Source organism: Zophobas morio, unplaced genomic scaffold (assembly GCF_036711695.1).
Source record: "Zophobas morio isolate AGI-343-1 ecotype UQ-CSIRO unplaced genomic scaffold, CSIRO_AGI_Zmor_V1 ptg000105l, whole genome shotgun sequence".
NCBI lineage: Eukaryota > Metazoa > Arthropoda > Insecta > Coleoptera > Tenebrionidae > Zophobas > Zophobas morio.
Genome location: NW_026972210.1, coordinates 70501 through 88413, shown reverse-complemented (window position 1 = coordinate 88413; position 17913 = coordinate 70501). Strand labels below are relative to the sequence as shown.

The 17913-nt window shown below is 36.5% G+C and overlaps 2 protein-coding genes across 2 annotated transcripts; both read left to right on the top strand.

Annotated features, from left to right (window-relative positions):
- The first annotated feature begins 8938 nt into the window (after positions 1-8938).
- On the top strand, positions 8939-10942 carry LOC135144493 (uncharacterized). The gene is made up of 12 exons (XM_064076524.1): positions 8939-9070; positions 9125-9297; positions 9348-9495; positions 9568-9676; positions 9738-9850; positions 9903-9957; positions 10014-10077; positions 10167-10257; positions 10316-10442; positions 10494-10612; positions 10665-10744; positions 10835-10942. Exons 1-12 carry the CDS (start codon positions 8957-8959, stop codon positions 10932-10934), a joined length of 1293 nt encoding a protein of 430 aa, XP_063932594.1. The 5' UTR covers positions 8939-8956; the 3' UTR covers positions 10935-10942.
- LOC135144499 (uncharacterized) lies at positions 10934-14295 on the top strand. The gene is made up of 18 exons (XM_064076530.1): positions 10934-10948; positions 11008-11053; positions 11109-11228; positions 11282-11334; positions 11391-11463; positions 11528-11563; positions 11626-12036; positions 12107-12208; positions 12262-12359; positions 12419-12551; positions 12606-12727; positions 12785-12856; positions 12907-13009; positions 13070-13203; positions 13259-13452; positions 13507-13629; positions 13696-13917; positions 14283-14295. The coding sequence occupies exons 1-18, from the start codon at positions 10934-10936 to the stop codon at positions 14293-14295; spliced, it is 2070 nt and encodes a 689-aa protein (XP_063932600.1).
- Positions 14296-17913: the final 3618 nt, after the last annotated feature.

Here is a 17913-nt window from a genome sequence, read left to right as displayed (position 1 = left end):
TTAGTGGCAGCAATTTTTTCTATAAAAATTGCAAGAAAAAGTTTCAAGCAAGTATGCCCCCTACATAGATAGGCGAAAGGTACCACAAACTAAAACACTTATATTAGATTTGATGTAATTTATTAATTTTCCATTACGTTGTAGTAAAATATTCTTGTGCACGTCTTAGCTTATGTGTAAGCTCTGTTTTTGCCGGAAAAATTCTATAAATTGCGTTTAACATCAAGGTTAGCAAAGTTGCGAACGTAAATAAAGATTATAACCGAAGTGTAATTACTTAGTTGGTGGATATCTTTTGTTAGTTTAGTTTGTTTAGTTATGAGAGAACGAAAAGGGTTGTACCTAAGGCCTAGGTTGTAAAATAATGTAATTTTTTAAGATTTATATAGAAAACGGAACAAGATTTAGATATCTATAAACTTGAAAAATTTTATTAACAATACGCTTTCTATTTTATAATTTCATTGTACTTTTTCAAAATGGTTATTAAGAATAGTTTATATACAATTTTTTTAAGCTTTTGATTTAGAGTTTAAAACTCACTCAATACCTATTTACAATATTGTAACTATTTGACTTGAAAACTTTAATTTACTGCAAACATTTTAGTTTAATTTTGGTACAAAATGTTTCTAAGTCATTCTGACTTTGTTATATAGTTTATGGTTGTAATTTGTAAACAAATTTTAGGTATTGTAAATAGGTTACCTATTTTTTAAGTACATTGCAGCGCAAGTATGTAAATGGTGCTATTTATGCACGCGCAATGCGCAGATAACAGATATTTATAATTAAAAACGTTAGTAGCGCGTAAGAAAAGTTAATAAATAATTGACAAGTTATGCAACTGAGAGTTTTGTTATTTACTTTTCTTTGAAATTACACCAGTCTCCTTTTGTTTTAAAAAATCTTTCTCTGCAACCCGAGTTCTGCAAGTACTACATCACTGTTGAGTAAATGCAGTAGAAGACCGCTGCAATATCGAGCAATGTTGCAGAGTACTTTGTTATTTACACGCCCCTGGGGTATCTTTGGTAAGTCTCTAACGTTAGCTGAGCAGGTTACGTATTAGAATAGTTTTTTTAAAGTAGAAACATCGTAAGGATTATTTTTTAAGCTGGAAAAATCGAGGAGTTAACTCAGCACGAGCGTCCCACTAGCCAAAATTTCTTTGGCCAGTGACCCCAGATTATTTAAATTAATAAACTTGCGAAGTTAGGATTCCCTATGGAACAAATAAACAATTGGTGGGAAATTGAACATTTTGAAGACTTTACAAGCTTTAATGGCCAGGTAGACTTCCAAATACTAATAATGCGATCAGTGAGAAGTTCTTCTACTTATTTATTTATTTATTGCTCTGGCATATTAAAACCCTTACACTGCTATAACTTAAACTGCGTATTCTATCTTTCCTCATCATAGGAATAAGCATACACAGTGAGCTATAAATATGGTTGCCATGCTTTGCTTTGTTATTGTCAGAATTGACTTGTACCGCGATGAACTTTAAAGTTGTTTGACCCACGGCCTAAAAGGCCTGCTCTTAAAAATTGTTAACCGTGAGGCGGCCCCAGGGGAAAAGAAATTATTTTCGAGCTACCTTCGTTACCGTTTTTTGGCCCTAGCATCTGCTTTGTTACGTTTTTAGAAGTTACTATTTTGTAGACAGGCTTGCAGGATATCAAGTTACTGAGGTAAAGTTGATCAAATTTTTTGTTCAAACTCTATTAGTGTCAGTTTTAACTTAGAGAAACAAGGAATAAGTGTATAATTGAAACAACCCAAGCTCGAAAAGCTGTACTAGCAAGCATCCATGGACTCGTCAACTGTTAACCCCTGTAGTTGTCGCACCTCTTTAGACTTTAGTAGTCGCAGTAGGTCCCTCAGACCCCTTGAGTTTTAAATTTTTTTTCTTTTATATTAAATAAAAAATACCGTAAATTTTTGAACACTGTTTATTGAGATATTAGAATACGGGTCACACTAAACTTTAACTTCTATCTAATTTGAAAATTTAGAAAACAAAATAATTTATAGATTTGTGGGACCCCCTCCGACTACTGTAGGGTTAACGAACACCTAGTGAACTATTTGTCAAACCCCTTTTGGAAAGTAAGGGTCATTTAAGATTGTCCATAATAGGCCAGTTCTACAATAAAAATGGGGTCTAATACTTGCCTTTTCTCCAATTCAACTACATTAAAGTTAAGCTTATGTTCAACTCTTAAATTTTAAGACTAAGTATATGCTCATAACCCCTCTTAAAGTATATTATATTTCCTGAGAATATACAATGTTAAAGGATTAAAGTTAATGTGACTTAACTTGACTTCAGGTCAAACTACTGTGCCATGAACTCAGCTAGAACAAATTCAAGTTTACAACACCTAGTTTAGCAAACTCCTGGTATTCTTTTTATTTATTATTAGAGATTCTTACGCGTGCTCGGCAAACCACGAGCGTAGACCTCTTCGTCTAGATTATATATAATAAAAGGTAGTTTAAATTTGAAAGATTCTTTCTTAGTAGCAGCAACTTGGGCAAAACCTCCATGTTGTGCGATACTAAGTTTGAGCATTACGCACAGTAGTAAATGATTGCCATGATATATGCATCCCGTTGCCACCACAATAATTGGGTAACGCACCCCAAGTCTTACGGCCGGGAAAACTAATGGATCTCCGCGTCTTTAAAAATAAGAGGAAAGGCAGCGTGAAGCTTTTTTTAAAGAACGTCTTGATTTTGGCCGCGTTAATTGTTACATTTTATAGTTTACACCAGGTAACAAATGTTCAAGTAGTCGTCGTAAACGGGTCCTTAACTTAACGCATTAACCAGGGGAATATAATCGCCCTGTCGTCGATATAAAGAGCGATGCGAGTGTATCAGCGCACAAGGGTTAAGATGGGTTGCCGTGTATGTAGTTAGTAAGTGCACATAATTAAGTTAGGGCTAAGTTGTAAATTATGTAAACAACCTGGCCAGTGGCGCGGCTTGGGAAATCTTGTTCTTCTATCACGTGTTTGCGGAGTGACCTACTTCTAGCGTTGAGTAGTGTCCCTGGGCTAGTGAAGATAATACTTATAATATAGTTTTTGTACAGTATAATCTTTATTATACTTCGGTCACTAGAATAGATAGTGTCAGTGCACTAAAACAGCTTGTACGCAAAGCGCAAATAGCAACGGTGAAAGCAGAAGCCCAGCGGCACTCCTGTGGTCAGCGGGCAAGTAGTGATGTAAGGATTAGCTTCTGCAATGCCTAGGAAAGTTTTAAGTACCAATTGTTACTTTTCCCTTTAGAGTTTTTTTTTCCAATTTTTTTTTTTTAAATTTAGCATTTCTGTTCCTAATTTATCACGAAGTTTGATTTAAAAACAAATTTAATTTATGGAATACGCTTTAAAATTATATAGAATAAGAGACTTTTCCTGGTGGTCAATTAGAAAGAGGGTGCATACATATTCTGATGCAGTCGCATTTTTATACAAAAATCTAAAAAAAAGCACAGCACGTGATAGTGCCGCGTGACTCCCCTACATATTAACCACACTTTTAAAATAAAATGTTTCCCGGCGCCCTTTAGCTCATTTGTATTTGGCGATTGATTACACATATCTGCAACCAAAAAAATTGCATAGGGTTTTTTTTTTTACTATTTCTTATAGATTTTACTTACTAAAAGCGGAAAAATAGTTAAAAAATTCCGTCACACCAATATTTTTGCGAAACCCATATTTTTAGTTTGATTTGCGCGAAATTAACCGTTGTTAGGCCAGCGGTAGGCTTATACAGATCATCCCTGCTTTTATGATTGCGAACACTCGTGCCAGAGGCCTCCGTTGGACAAAAACTGACTGGTCGCCTCGAGATGCCTTAATATGCGTTTGAAAAAACGTCATTGCTCCGGTCTTGGCTCCACCTAAAAAAATTTAGAGCTCACGTAGCGTTTGTAAAATCATTGCCAAAAGATGGAAAATGATTCATTTATTTCCGTTCAAGTAGTCAAAACTGTATAAATCAAGATGAAAGAAGAAATTTTTACGAGTCTCGCCACACGAAAACTGTTAATCAATTCCTTCTTTCAGAAGCAAAGGGGAAAAAAGAAAAAAAGGCGTGAGACTCCTTCAAAAACGTAGTGCACAAGATTTTGGGGAACAAAGACCTCTACAAAACCTATGTACGACGCATGTTGGCTGCATAGGAAGCTCAAGGTTGCAAGATGAACTTAAAAGTCCATCTCTTACACTCCCATATCGACTATTTACCCGATACTTAGTATACTGAAGAGCAGGGTGAACGATATTTCATCAGGATGTCTGCACTGCGGATATGCTGACTGACTACTATTGGGTGATCAAGCCAGATACGGAAAACGTAAAGCGAAATCGAGTTTCGGAGAAGCAGCAAAGAGAAGTAGAAAGGTTTCACAGGCAAAAAGAGTGAACACATAATGTTTATGTCATGTAGGAATTGTTTGATAAATTATGAGAACCAATATGTTTAGTTCAACGTAATAAAGTTAATGAATTTTTTCACTGCAGTTTTATTTTTTATTGTAAACGCTTGTTACTTTGCAAAAAACCGTAACTGATAGGAGGGAAGAGCATTTTTGGATTCGGCATTCTAGAGAACATAAGATTTACCAAATACTTTTTAAGCAGCCGAAAAAAAAAGTTATTTTTGCAGAACTGTATAGTTAAAGGGCTTGCGCACAAGTTAATATGCTCTGTTAAATATGATAATATCGATGACAAAAAACTTAAATATATATAATTTTAAATTTTTAACTTATTACAGCATGTATAGGCTCAAATATAGGGACCCGCGCTAAAAATTAGTTTGGTGGAAAATTAATCTATGTTGGGTTGTTTATATTACACTTTGATTAGTAATTTTTCTGTCTACCGTTCTAGTTCATATTTTCATTGTCATAATTTTTTTTTAATGTCTTTCCTATTATTTGCACTTTTTTCCTGTGTCCTTTTAAGCTTTTTTTATTTTTTTTGTTTATATACAATTTATGTTTTCCTGAGTAATTGTATTCTTGTTATCTCCCCTTGCAATATTAATTTAATAAGTGCTTGTCAAAATTGCTATGTTATATATGGAAAAGGGCATACTAAGATAATCCATGGTTGTATATCGGTTTTTTAGAAATGCATAGCTCACAAAAACAATAGAATGTGACAAAAACATAATATATCATAATTTAACGGATTCCTTTGGCTCAGTCATTAGTATTTTCAAGTTACAGATAAGTATAGAGTTGCTATTACACAATTAAATTCCGCTAAGGTGTTGCTAAATTTGTTCAAGATATAGTATTAATAATAGTTAACACAAAGTTCTGTAATAGCTAAGGATTTAATTAAATTGTTCCGGGTAACTCTTTAGAAACGAAACAGGCTCCAAACGGCCCCTCAAGCGAAAACAGCTGAATACAAAAATTTCCGATCTTCACAGCTAATGCCGATCCTATACTTATACACAATACTTTAACTACAAGTATGAGGCCTTCTCGTTTAGTTAAGCAGTTATAAATCACGAGCAAAACTTGTAAATAAATTTAGCTTACATTCTTATTCAACCCTTTTATTCCCCTTCTTATCCCCAGTTCCTAAAGACTGGGTTACAAGTCAATTTACCTGCTTTTAACTGGACGTAAAAACAAGGGAGGAAATAATTAAGATACAAGTAATTAAAGAAGAGCAAAATATTATATGTATGCCTTCGCTATCAGTAGTTACTGATATAGCTGCTGAACACTCACTTTGATGCCTCGGTAGATTTACTTTTAACGACTTACAAGGTGTTTTTGTTTAGCAAACTGTTTTTATTTACGCAAGTTGAGCTAAAGGCGAATAACCTTAAAGTTACTTCCTAAGAATAATCCTTAGTAAATAGTGCAATAATTGGTTATCTTACAGACCTCAATTTACTATAATATTTAGTAAAATAAAAAAATTAAAAGTTTAAAAGCTTATAAAATATTGTCTCAAAGACGTGTTAAAGTAGAGATTTTTAATACACTGTCAGGAAAAAGGTAAAAGTATTTTAGCATAAATAACGAAGTAAGAGAACTTTCTAAAAAAAAAAAATTTATCGGCTTTTCTAAAACAACCTCGAAAGTAAAAGAACTTGTTACTTAGGTTCGCGAGAACATATAATTAAAAAAACCCGGGATCACTAGGGCAGCAAAGTTTCACACTAGAAAATAATATTGTTTTGCAAAGACAAAAAGAATTAGTAGAATAAAATTTTTAAAAGAGAATGCAAAATCTAGACCAAGGTGGATATGTATTTTATAAAAGTAACGTCGAAACACAAGTTGTACTAAAAATTTTAGTTCATATATAAACAATAAGAAAAAGGACGAAAATTTGCACCGATTGTCCTGTATTTTAAGTTATAATTACTATATCACTTGATGTTTGAAAATCCCCACTTACATATAGATAAAATAAATAGAAGAGAACTTTTCCTTTTTATTTTTTATTAACTTTTGTTTTATGCATTAAATTAAGAAAGACATTGACTGAGGGACGAGTGGAGCTGACCTAAAAGTAAGGCTCATGCGGGCCCCTGAGCAAAGTTGCAAAGGTTGTTCTTAACCTTCTACGTACATATTTCCTACGAAGCTTATACAAATCTTCTAAGGATTCCGACGGAGATGCCCTTTAGAGCGTCGAAATCTATTAGTATTAGAACATCTAAGATTAAACATTTGGTTGCTGGTTATAGTAGATTCATTTATAATAATTGTGCATTTAATGAAGATACCTACGGTCTCAAACGTGTTAACCCTAAGAATAAGAATTTTATTATTAATAAATTTAACGAATTTATATATTTAAATTTACCTAAAAACAATAATAATTTAAACGTGTTACCTATAAAATTTTTAAACTCTGGGGGTCGGTTTTTTTTAAACGCCAATTCTATGCTTTTATGTGGGTTTCGAAAATCCCAATCTAACTTTTTTTTAAAGTTTAATAGACTGTATTCCAAATATACTATATTAATTAGCATTTTAAGGAAAAAATATTTTTTAACTTCCCTAATAAAATTTTATACTACTTTTTCATCCTATTCTGGCTCAAATCAAAGTGATATATCACTAAACGAAAATGCGATTACACACTACCTGAACAGTTTAAGTCAACTGCTTAAGGGGTGCACAGATTCTTCTAACAAGGTTTGCTATTCATATATTATAAGCTTTCTTTAAAGCGTTGAGCCAGCCTACTTATATTTTTTAAAAGGGTATCGCCTACTGCGCTGAAGAAAATTTTATGGCAATTAGGAATAATGGAATGGCAATTAACCGAAATTTAGCTGAAATTTTGATTGAGGTGTGTGCACGTTAAACTTAAGTTACTTTTTTAATTCCTATATATATATTTGTTTATTAAAATTTATAATAGTTTTTATTGTTATTTTTACTTATATTATTGTAAAGTTATAAGAAGTTTTAAAACTTCAAGCAATTTGTATTTAGTGTTTTGCTCATGATTATGAGAATTACGAGCCTTGGCGCGTGATTATCTATGTTTTGAAGCATGACAGTTTTGATCTATCCAATCTTATGCTTAAAGTTTGCAAGATCTATGAACAACACGAAGACTTGATTGGTGAGATTCATGCATACTTTTAGTTAATAAATTATAACTTCTAAACTTTTTCATCTAGGTTTAAAAAAATGTATTCTTGTGTTTGAGAGCTTAAGTAAGTTGATATTATTGATTGCATTCATATATACCGCTTTTTCCTTATTATATTCAATTTTCTCTCCTTTTTTTTAATTTTATATAAATTTTTAGATCTTACTTGCAGTCCGAGCATCTACGAAATTTTGCTTAAGTTATATCAAATTAAAGGAATGTTTGAAGAAGTTTTTGCCGTTATGAGGGTGATTTTTTTTTAGTAGATTTTTTCTTTTCTAATAATTTCTAATTATTTGTAGCTTCTAAAAATGAAATACGACACTCTTCCTTCCGTATTTTCTTCCTATCTTATTGGTGCTTGCAGGTCTACTGTGAAATTATGTTTATTAATTTTGCAGTTTACTAATTAAATTTTTTTTTAGAAAAGATGCTGCTTTAGCGGAACTTATGCTTAAAACTTTAGAAGAAGAAGGCTTTGCCCTCGACATCGACGCATATAATGCCTTGCTTACCGTTTATATCAATAACTCGGACTCACCTGGAGCTAATAAAGTTTCCTATTTTATGTTTTTGTCTTTTTGTTGTGAATATAATTTTCTTTTCATTAATTATTATCAGATCGTCAGCTGGATCAAAGAAAAAGACCTTCCTTTAAACACGTGCTTTTATAATAACTTCATTCGCCTTTTTGTTTCCAGGTTTTGCTACGCGCTTTACTGTTTTAATCTTATATGGTAATTTTATTAACAGTTCGGCGTCGATCTATGAAGTGGTGAAGACCATGATGGCAACAAGTTTTGTTTTTCTTAGACTTTGCTTTTATATAATTTTTTTTTTTACTTAATATTCTCTTTTTAGAGATCCTCCCAGACGAAGAAACTTTTTTCGTTTGGGTAAATGCTTGCCACCAAAGCACGGATCTGCCTGGTTTACGCAACGCACTGAATTTAATGAGCAGTTGCAGTTTGTTTTTTTGATTTATTTTATTGTTAAACGTGACATGTGGACGTGCGCCCCATTTTTTCTGTAGATTTTTCCTGTAGCGATCGGATTGCTTGGTTGGCGGTAGAAACGTTGGCTACATCCGACAGCGGATTGGACGAAGTTGTACAGTTTCTTAAGAATCTCAAGGATCAAAGAAACGGCGTTCGCCTCTTTCTGCTTTTTCGTGTTCTTCTCTCCCTGATGTTGGCCTACTTTTATTATGCTTAGGCTCTCGGTTGTGATCTTTTGGAGCGTGTCGCCATGAAATATTCGTTAAGCGACTTTACGGAATTTCCGGAAACTATGAATCTTTACACCAAGTTTGTTTCCTATGGATTGGTTGGTCATAATACAGTTTATCACATGTTCATCGAAAATTTCGTGGATCAGGAGGTCGTTATTCCCTATCTGTTGCAGGTTACGAAAAGTACTGGATGCTGTTGAGTTGAAATCTCCTATTTTTTCTATTAGGAACTTTTAGAAAGAAATCTACTTTTTCCCCAACACTGTCAGCTAATCATTGACCACTACCTGCGCGTGAACCCGAACTCCCGCGCGCTTGCTTGGCTTTTAGAACTAGAGTTGGTCGTGCATTTTATGAGCATCCGACCCGGTTTCAACCTTTTTCTTCGGCTTCAGCTCAGGTACTCTACCTTCCTGCCTCTCGTGACCAGCCGTTCACGCATCTCTATAGCCGTGAAAACACTGAAGAAGTGCACGCGGTTCTGAGTAAAATGGTGCTTTTACGCCTTCTGTTGGCCCCTGAAACTCTTAGTTGGGTCGTAAAGTACTACTTCGGCACTGAGAAGGAGCGTCTGAAGGACTGGCTGTTTATAGTGAAGGTCGACTATATGTTCTTAAACGTCTGTCATTGGCTGCATGAATTTGTTTATTGGGGGTGGGGACGGAAGCAGTTGGGCGAAGTGTCCAATAATGCTGTATTTGAGCAACTATTGGACGAAATGTTTAAACCCGATCATTGCATGACTTTGTCGCTGTTCTGCAGCTTCGTTCAGGCTTTGAGTATATTTTTTATTATCTCGATAATTTTTTTCTTTTTTTCACGTGCTAAGTTTTCGCGTAGAGAATGCTCGTTATATAAGACTTGCGGTTCAAAAACTGTTTTATTTTGTGCTCGTTTCGCCACGCCCGCAATACTATTTAACTCTGGAAGATGTTCTTCTCTGCTATCCCGACGTACTTTTTTATGATATACTCACCTGTAAGTAATAGCTCGTGCGCCCAACAGAGGGTACACGAGATGAGACCTTCGGTATTTTCACGAGTGATTGACTATCTCATTGGTGAGCCGCCTTTACTAATTCTATTGCTTTGATTATCGTGGCTCTTCCCACGCTAGACAGCGGCACCCCCGAGAACACGGCCTGGGTCATTAAACTTCTTGAGAAGCACAAATTACCACAGTTACCATATATGTGTTTTGCATTGTTTTTTCTGCTTTCTATATGTTCCTGCTTTTTTACCTTTTCATGTGCTTTACGGGGCCTTACAGTTTTGGGTATAAATGGGAAACTTTCGCTCTTGAACAGGCCAAAACAGGCGCATTTAAAAGCGTTTTTCGACTATTTCAGCGCCCCCGATGTGTCAGTTTGTTAATTCATTTACTAGAGAATTTTTTTCTTGACAGTGACTTGGCTATAGTTTTCTTATGAACACGTAAAGGAACTCGCCAGACTGGCAAACCAGCAATTAAACCACGTGCTTTATAATAATTTAGCTCGCATGTTGTCCATAAACAGGGGTGGGAGCGACCTCTACGACCAATCAGGTCTCTCATAAGCGGATGCAGACCTTACAGAGACGAACATTTTTTCTGCAGGCTACCTTTCCAGTATACTGATATCGAGAAAGTATGAAGCCTGCTTGGAAGTCGCGCTGCGTAATTGCGAAAAAGCAGGCGATTTATACACGCCCCTTATACTGTTTAAGTTGGTGGCGGTAATTACTATTACGATTATAATTACTCCACCTTCTTACTAACGCCCTGCAGGGAGAGCCCGGCTTGCGGCTACCGCATATAATGTACCGCAATATTCTGGGGTTGCTGCTTAAGGTGAAACGCCTCCCCAAGTATGCTAGCCACTCTCTCGTTTACGACGTTGTCATGTGTTGACCCGCTTGGAGGAATTATCCCTAAGGACCCTTTTTAAATCAACGCAGCTCATTGGTGCCACACTGCAAGGACCGCTCTGTCCAAGCGCTGCCACATCCTGTCAACTTTGGAGACTCTGCCGCGTGGAAGGCACCGACGGCATTCTAATGGACTTTGTTAAGGCAATCTAGCACCGTTTTCCTCCCTTTATTATTATTCTCAAGTCGGCCATGTTTTCTAGACGCTGTGCTCCGGTTGGGAGCTTTGGAGACCCGCTCTTTTGCATGGTTTCTTTATATACTGGTCATGCCTTGGCGTTACTGACATAATTATGGCATTCAGAGATTTGCATATCGCTGCTCAACCGCGAAGAAGCGGACAGTTTTTTAGTGCTGCAATATTATTTGCGGAAGATTGATTCGCATACTTATGATGATTTTTTTTTTATGCGGATGCTGCACGGTTTCTTTGTTATGATTTGTTAACCTTCAAGTCGGTCATAATATTCTGCGTAGAAGCTAATTGCGAACTTTCCAATGAATTACTCAAATGGCTTCTTCGTAGTGGAGTACAACTAGCAATATATTTGTTTAGTAAATAAAATAGTGAAAAGTCCCTTTTAAGGTCTCCGTTCTGCTAACCGCGTTTCAGGAAGTCTGGCAGGTGTATATGGCTGAGCTACATCGGTCGTCGGAGGGTTGGCTCCTTGGTGACAGGCAACTCTATCCCTCTTCTAACTCTTCCCTTTTTATTTGCTGCAGCCTCTATCATGCGCGAGTACAACCCCCCCTCTAGAGGCACGTGGTTTCTTCCACCCTCTTACCACGTGCATTTTGAATTCTGTTCCTCTCTTCTTCAGGCGTTTTAACCATTGAGACGCTTCACCGTGCACACGACACTCAGCATGCCTTTTGGCGTTTTTCCTTCACTCCAGAAAGATTCTACTGCTTTTTTCCTTCAGAGGACTTGCCCCTACGTGTCAAGCGCACCGAGGCTCAACCGCTCTCCTCTAACATGCCCGCCCCCTCCACCCTAACCTTCTGCCACTTTGAATATTTCCGCGAGAATCTTCAGACGTTGGAGCTCGTTTTACGGCAGAAAATTCCAGCGCCCCACCCCACCAATCAGCATATATTTAATTTCTTTTCTGAACAAGTCAGCAAATGGAGCAAACTTGTCCTCGTAGATTTGACAAAGCAGCGGTATTCGATTTCTCCGCAAGACTCAGCCGTTCTGGTCGATCTATTTCGCTCCGCTTCACTTTTAGCAGGCACCATTCATTATTTATAGTACAAACTTCCTGGCCACCTTAGCACTATTTATTTTTTTTCTCGGTACAGAGGCCAATGAACATCTTTTATTCCTCTTGAAAGTCTGTAGTTTTAGTGACAACTTCCTGCTCGGCCTCGAGCTTTTGGGCACCACTACACTTTCCAAAACTCGTTTGTGCAATAAATAGCCTTTGTTTTTTTCTTTACTTATGCCACAATTATAGAACAAGAAGAATGTTTAAGAGAAGTGCTTACTTTCAACTGGAAAAACTTAACTTCTGAGCACGTGAACGCATTGCTTAATATAAGCGCGAACTTCGAGGTAGCGCTTGAGTTAATATTATTCAACTTATTGGCTTATGATTATATTAAACCAATTAGAATGTCCCGAATGAACAATTAACAAAGTTAGCTGCCGTATATATCGAACATTTGGTGTCACAGGGGCAATTGCCCTTGCCCGATAGCCTTTCCGCCCTTGTGCATTTAGTCCATATAATAAGCGAGCGCTTTGGTTTTATTATTAATATTAATATTATTACTACTAGTACTATTATTATTATTTTAGCTGCCCTTGTCCCTCCAACACACTTTTTTCAACTCCTTGTGCTTGTCTTAGAGTGGGGCACTCCGGCGCAGCGACAACTTATGATCAAAATAACTCTTCTCTACTACCATCTTCCCGTGGAAGTAACTTTTAATATGTTTAATATATTTTTATAATATCCCAATGTCTTATTTTTCAAGGCAGTTTTGCTCAATATGCTTCCTGATTTTCTCACGTCTAATCGGCTTCTTATGATATACCAAAAGAACCAAGTAGATCTTTTTTTATTTATAAAATATTTTTTGTTGCTATCGCAAAACAGCTCGTTTGGGACACGGCACTTGTTAACCGGTTGCTTTACTGCGACTATCTCCATTCTCCCATATCGAAGGCTATAGAAACTTTCTCTTGGTTTAGCACGCATGGTAACTATTATATTTATTATCTATTCTTTTTAATATAATAAATTTTACTCCTTTTTTTAGAGCTAAAACCAGACAGCACTTCATATTCTTTTCTTCTGCTTTGCTATGGAAAAGCACACCTCTTCTCAGACGCTCTCTACCTTTTAAAAGAGATGCGTACGCGTGGCTTCTGCCCTAATGAGGCTTCCGCTCAGGTCACTTTTTCGTGGCCTACCCACTTACGGAAGAAGTAACTCTTTACCGGTTTAGCTTTTATTCCGCAAGCTGCTGGCCCAGCGGCCCCCATTGGACACGTCTCCGCCTTCCAACAGTTTCCTTAAGGAACTCAATAAATGGCACCTATGGCAGCAGCGTGTCCATGTGTTCGTCCAGACTCTTTTGCTTTTCCCGCTGGCGTCCCTTTCCGTTATAATGGCCTCATATTTTGATTGTACTCTCAATAGGTTTGTATATATGCGCTGAAAAAAGGTATGTTTATTCGCTGATCGCTTTCTAAGTGGTCCTAAAGATTCGGATATAATACGCCTTTCATTGGCCCTAAAAAGTTATTCACAGCACACTAAAACCAATGAGACGGCTTTAAAATACTGCTACTATACTTTGTTGTATAGCTTGCTTAGGTAAGCACTTATGGATGTTCCAAAAAAAAATTACTTGTGCAAGTGGTGTCGCTCTGATTATTTTAGACTTGAATTCAAAAAAACTTCAATACAAACTATTTTACGAGAATATTTACTGCTGGACTCGCGGCCGCCGCTAGAACTGCTGCTGTTCTACTTCAATAGTTCTTTTCATCTCGGCGATGCCTCGACTTTAGGATTGGTATACTTGAGCTTGAGAAAGAATTATAAAGAAGAGGCTACTCTTTTGCAAGAAATTTTTTTAGAAAGGATGAAACAATTTAAAAGGTAAGTAGTATCCCTGTATGTAAAAAGTTTGCCGCTTAGCGGTATCAAATTTTAATAAATTTTGTGTAGTAGTTTTCGAGTACATTACCAAAATCTTTTTTTTTAAAGAAAAAAAAAACTCCAATGGTTTATGATTGCCTATCTTTTTAAAGAGAGTTTATATAATTCTTTTTTTTCATTTGGCCTTCACGTGAGAATTAGATTTAAGTGTATAGTATGCTCCTTTTTTAATTATTACATATAAAATAGTTGCAGGATAAAAGTGGCGTAAAGTTTTCTACTGTAAAAATTAGATAGCGACTAATCTCAAAAAAAAGATCAATCAACTTAGGAGTACAACGCTTTATAACTTGAAAAATTTGCAGAGAGTTACACTAAGCAAAAGTATCAGGCTTACATAATAATAGAGATTCCGATAGTTTTTTGTTCGGTTATATAGAAGTAACCTAAGTACACAGTGTTTACGAATATAAAAAAAGGGGTAATTAAAAATTTTAAGTCGGACAAATGAATTTTTTTCCGGTTTTCTCACTTATACCTTTAACACCTCTTTCCCCTCCCAAGAAAAAGTATAACCGTTCTGCTGAAAAAGTTTTCTAAAAGTAGCTAAAAACTTCGCTTCGATTTTGGTTATAGCCCGTGTGAGGCTTTACGCCCAAATAGTACTATTTATTCATATCATTTTATTGTTATTAATTTTTTTATATAAATTTAAATTGCAGTAAAGAATAGTGGAGTACAGAAGTAAATAATTTTGTGCCCAAATAAAGCAGTTAATAAGTAAGAGTAAGCGTTGGTGGATACAAAGACTTACAAGTAAAAAGTTCAATAAAAAAATTTTGAATTAATAAAAAAAGTAGAAGTAGTATAATGCTATTTAAAGCGTAATTACAGAATAAAATTTTATAGATTCATATGGGACGCCGGATTTAAAAAAAAAAAGTTTGTTTTTGGGTATTACTTAGTGTACACTTCAAATTAATAACGGAAAATTGGGGTAGAGCAGAAATAAGTATTCCACATTTTTATTTACATAAAAAGGTAAAAGTGATGTCTTACTTTACTATATTCTCGCCAAAAGTATATGCTAAGTAAATCAACTGTTATTATTTTTTTGTGGTTTCTGCCTTTAAATATTTTAATATAAAAGCACAATAATTACTTAAAGAAAAGTGCTAAAAAAAATTTATTAACTTATGTTACAGACCAGTAAGGCCTGCTTGATTTGACAGAAGGAAGGCCTTTATTTGCTCCTTCTTGTAGTTTTCGACTCAAGCCTCTTTAAGTTATTGTAATAAAAGTACTGTTCGGTAAAAAATAAAGTAAAATTAAGTAGATTAAACAAGGATAGAGTAAAAGTTCCACAAGTGAATGAACATATATCGGGATATGTACTCTTACCGGTAGATAGAAAGCTCGAGAAACGCCTACTAATATTGTGGCGAGGCCAACATGGGTGCTACTGCGGCACTCCGTAAAAGCCTTTGACCACGACACCGATTAACAGAATGAAAGAATGAAACAAATAATTAGGGTTAACTTAATTTTTGGTTTGTGTCGGTGGATTCTTAATTACATATTATTTCAAAATTTTGGTAACTTTTAGTCTATTACCGATACCCATTTTAAATTTAAACTTTTAGCCTGAGAGCGTTGTCACTACAAATATCACCTGTAATGACAAGTCAGTTACTCAGCGATAGTAAGAGATGCAAAAATAAGGTCGTAATCGACATTGCGGTAACTGTTAGATACTCTTTCGACGAATCTCCCCGCCATAGTAAAAAACAAAGGGCTTAAATTTCGTTTTGTATAGGTTTTAGTTACTAAGAAGTGTTTCCACATGATGCAGAGATAGTTTAGTATAAAAAACATGAGGTTAAGAGGTAATGCAACACAAAAGAACAAGCAAATGGTAAACGCTGCGCTCCCTAATCACTCCATTTAACTTGGCGAAGGATTACCAGGACTTTCTTTATACTAGTGGCGGGGGCGTCGCTCTCCCGGTTAAATGAGGCACCCAACTTTATGATAGCACTGACGGCCCTGTAGGGCGTTAAAGCAGTTGGTGCTACCCTCCACTTGGCCTAACAAGAAGCAATGACTGTGACTGTAATTTATAAGCCTCCCGGCATACCTCTCACCCTGTTTGCTAAGGACGCTTTTTAATCCATGCCTCTTCAGCCAATTTGTGCGGTTATTTTAATTGCAAGCTCGCAAATAAAACGGCTCCTTTTGAGACCTACGTGAAGAATGCGGTATAAAACTCTCACAGGACCACAGCTTTAGAGACAAGGCGAGGGAATCGAGCACAATGGTTTAGCCAGATATTACCGCCTTAAAAAGGTACATCAATTTCAACGGCTATTAAGGTAATGGAGGAACTGTCATCGGATCACTTGATTATCCTGCTCAAATTGGGTGGAAAAAAAGGCATCAAAACCATTAGCTCGGTCTTAGACGATAGAAGCAAATTTCTCAAAATGCTTAAGATACTCTCGCCTTTTCGACTACTGAAAACTCTCGCTTTACCGAACAACGCTGTTGCCGTACTTTGTGCTTGCGAGAGAGAAGCTCACTTCAACGCAACGACGACACGTGGAGTTATGTAGCTAGAGCGGTCTACGCTACCAAGACGAAAGGCGCCCAGTTCCAGCGGTATCACTAAGTCGATGTTAGAATAAATACTGAAGGCTCTCAAGGTTCAAACTTGTTACCTCGTGAATTGATGTCCTTCGACATTAGCTCTTGCCATGAAAGTGGCGGAAGTCATGACGTTACCTAAGACGCATTGCAACTGGCAACTGATCCTCGTAAATACCGACCATTTCCTTTTTGTCGGCAATAGGCTAGGTGACTGAAGAAAATAATGTAATAAGAGTTTCAGTTTGGACACTCAACGGCCCAACAACTGCGCCTGACAAAGTGGGCGACCCGACCCTTAAGTTTTATATAAGCCATTAGCGCTAGCAAACCCGCTAGACCTTTAAGATGTGCTCATGCCGGACCTAAACAGCTTGGTCCGTGTGAAACACCGCACTGTCGCCACCTCGCCTCCTTGCAGCAGGGGACCCGAAAGACCCTATTAGCGCTACTACTATTTGCGCTCTATAGAGCCGTACCTCTGCCAATTAAACCTCATACGCAAGTCGCCTTTTACGGCGGCTATATAATATATTTGTTGTCAACCACCTGACCTACTACGGCCCTTCTAGGAGAGGAGCTCATAATCTGGGAGGTCTGGCTAGCAGTGGTGTGGGCGGTGATTAAGGCGGCCTCGGGTCTTGCGCCTAAGGCTGCCTCTCCTTGTGGTGGCTTTTAGAGGTTTCTACCACACTAGACAGAACGGCGAGAGTCAGGCCCCAATATATCACGTTTTTTTAGTCCTTCGGGACAGTCAAGAAAGCTGTTATAAAGAGGCTATACACTGGTGGGCACCCGTAGCCCATTTCCTGCATAAGAGGGGAATTCAGATTAACGGCTTAAGGTCTCTTACGAGAAATGACCGCAGTATGCTAGTGCCTTAAAAAAAATCCGTACTCAAATATTTTGTAGGACCTCGCTGGGATCTAGTAGATTTTGTTCTACTTTCCAATAGTTTCTAGGCTATATTTAGCGTTTGCCTTAGATCCAAGGCATTTTAAAACATACAAAACCCCCCACTAGAGCTGCCTGGAAAACAGCTTAGAAACTTTTTAATGTTATATTTTCTGAAGCTTCATCGATTAAATAAGTTTTTAAACATTATTTTGACTTAAGAAAGATTACTTCTTTTCTTCCTGGCTTGCCATATTATTTCTTTGTAAATTTTTATTAACTTAGCAAAAAGGCTGATAAAGAAAAGATTCGCGTTCAAAAAGTTTTCAAGTATACATTTTTTGAACCTTGAGGTCAACTAACTTTTATGGTTTCACAAACTATAGTTTTCCTTTTTTCAATCGTTTACACTCTTGGAATAATTACAACTTAAGTATTGCTATACTCTTTTTTTTACAC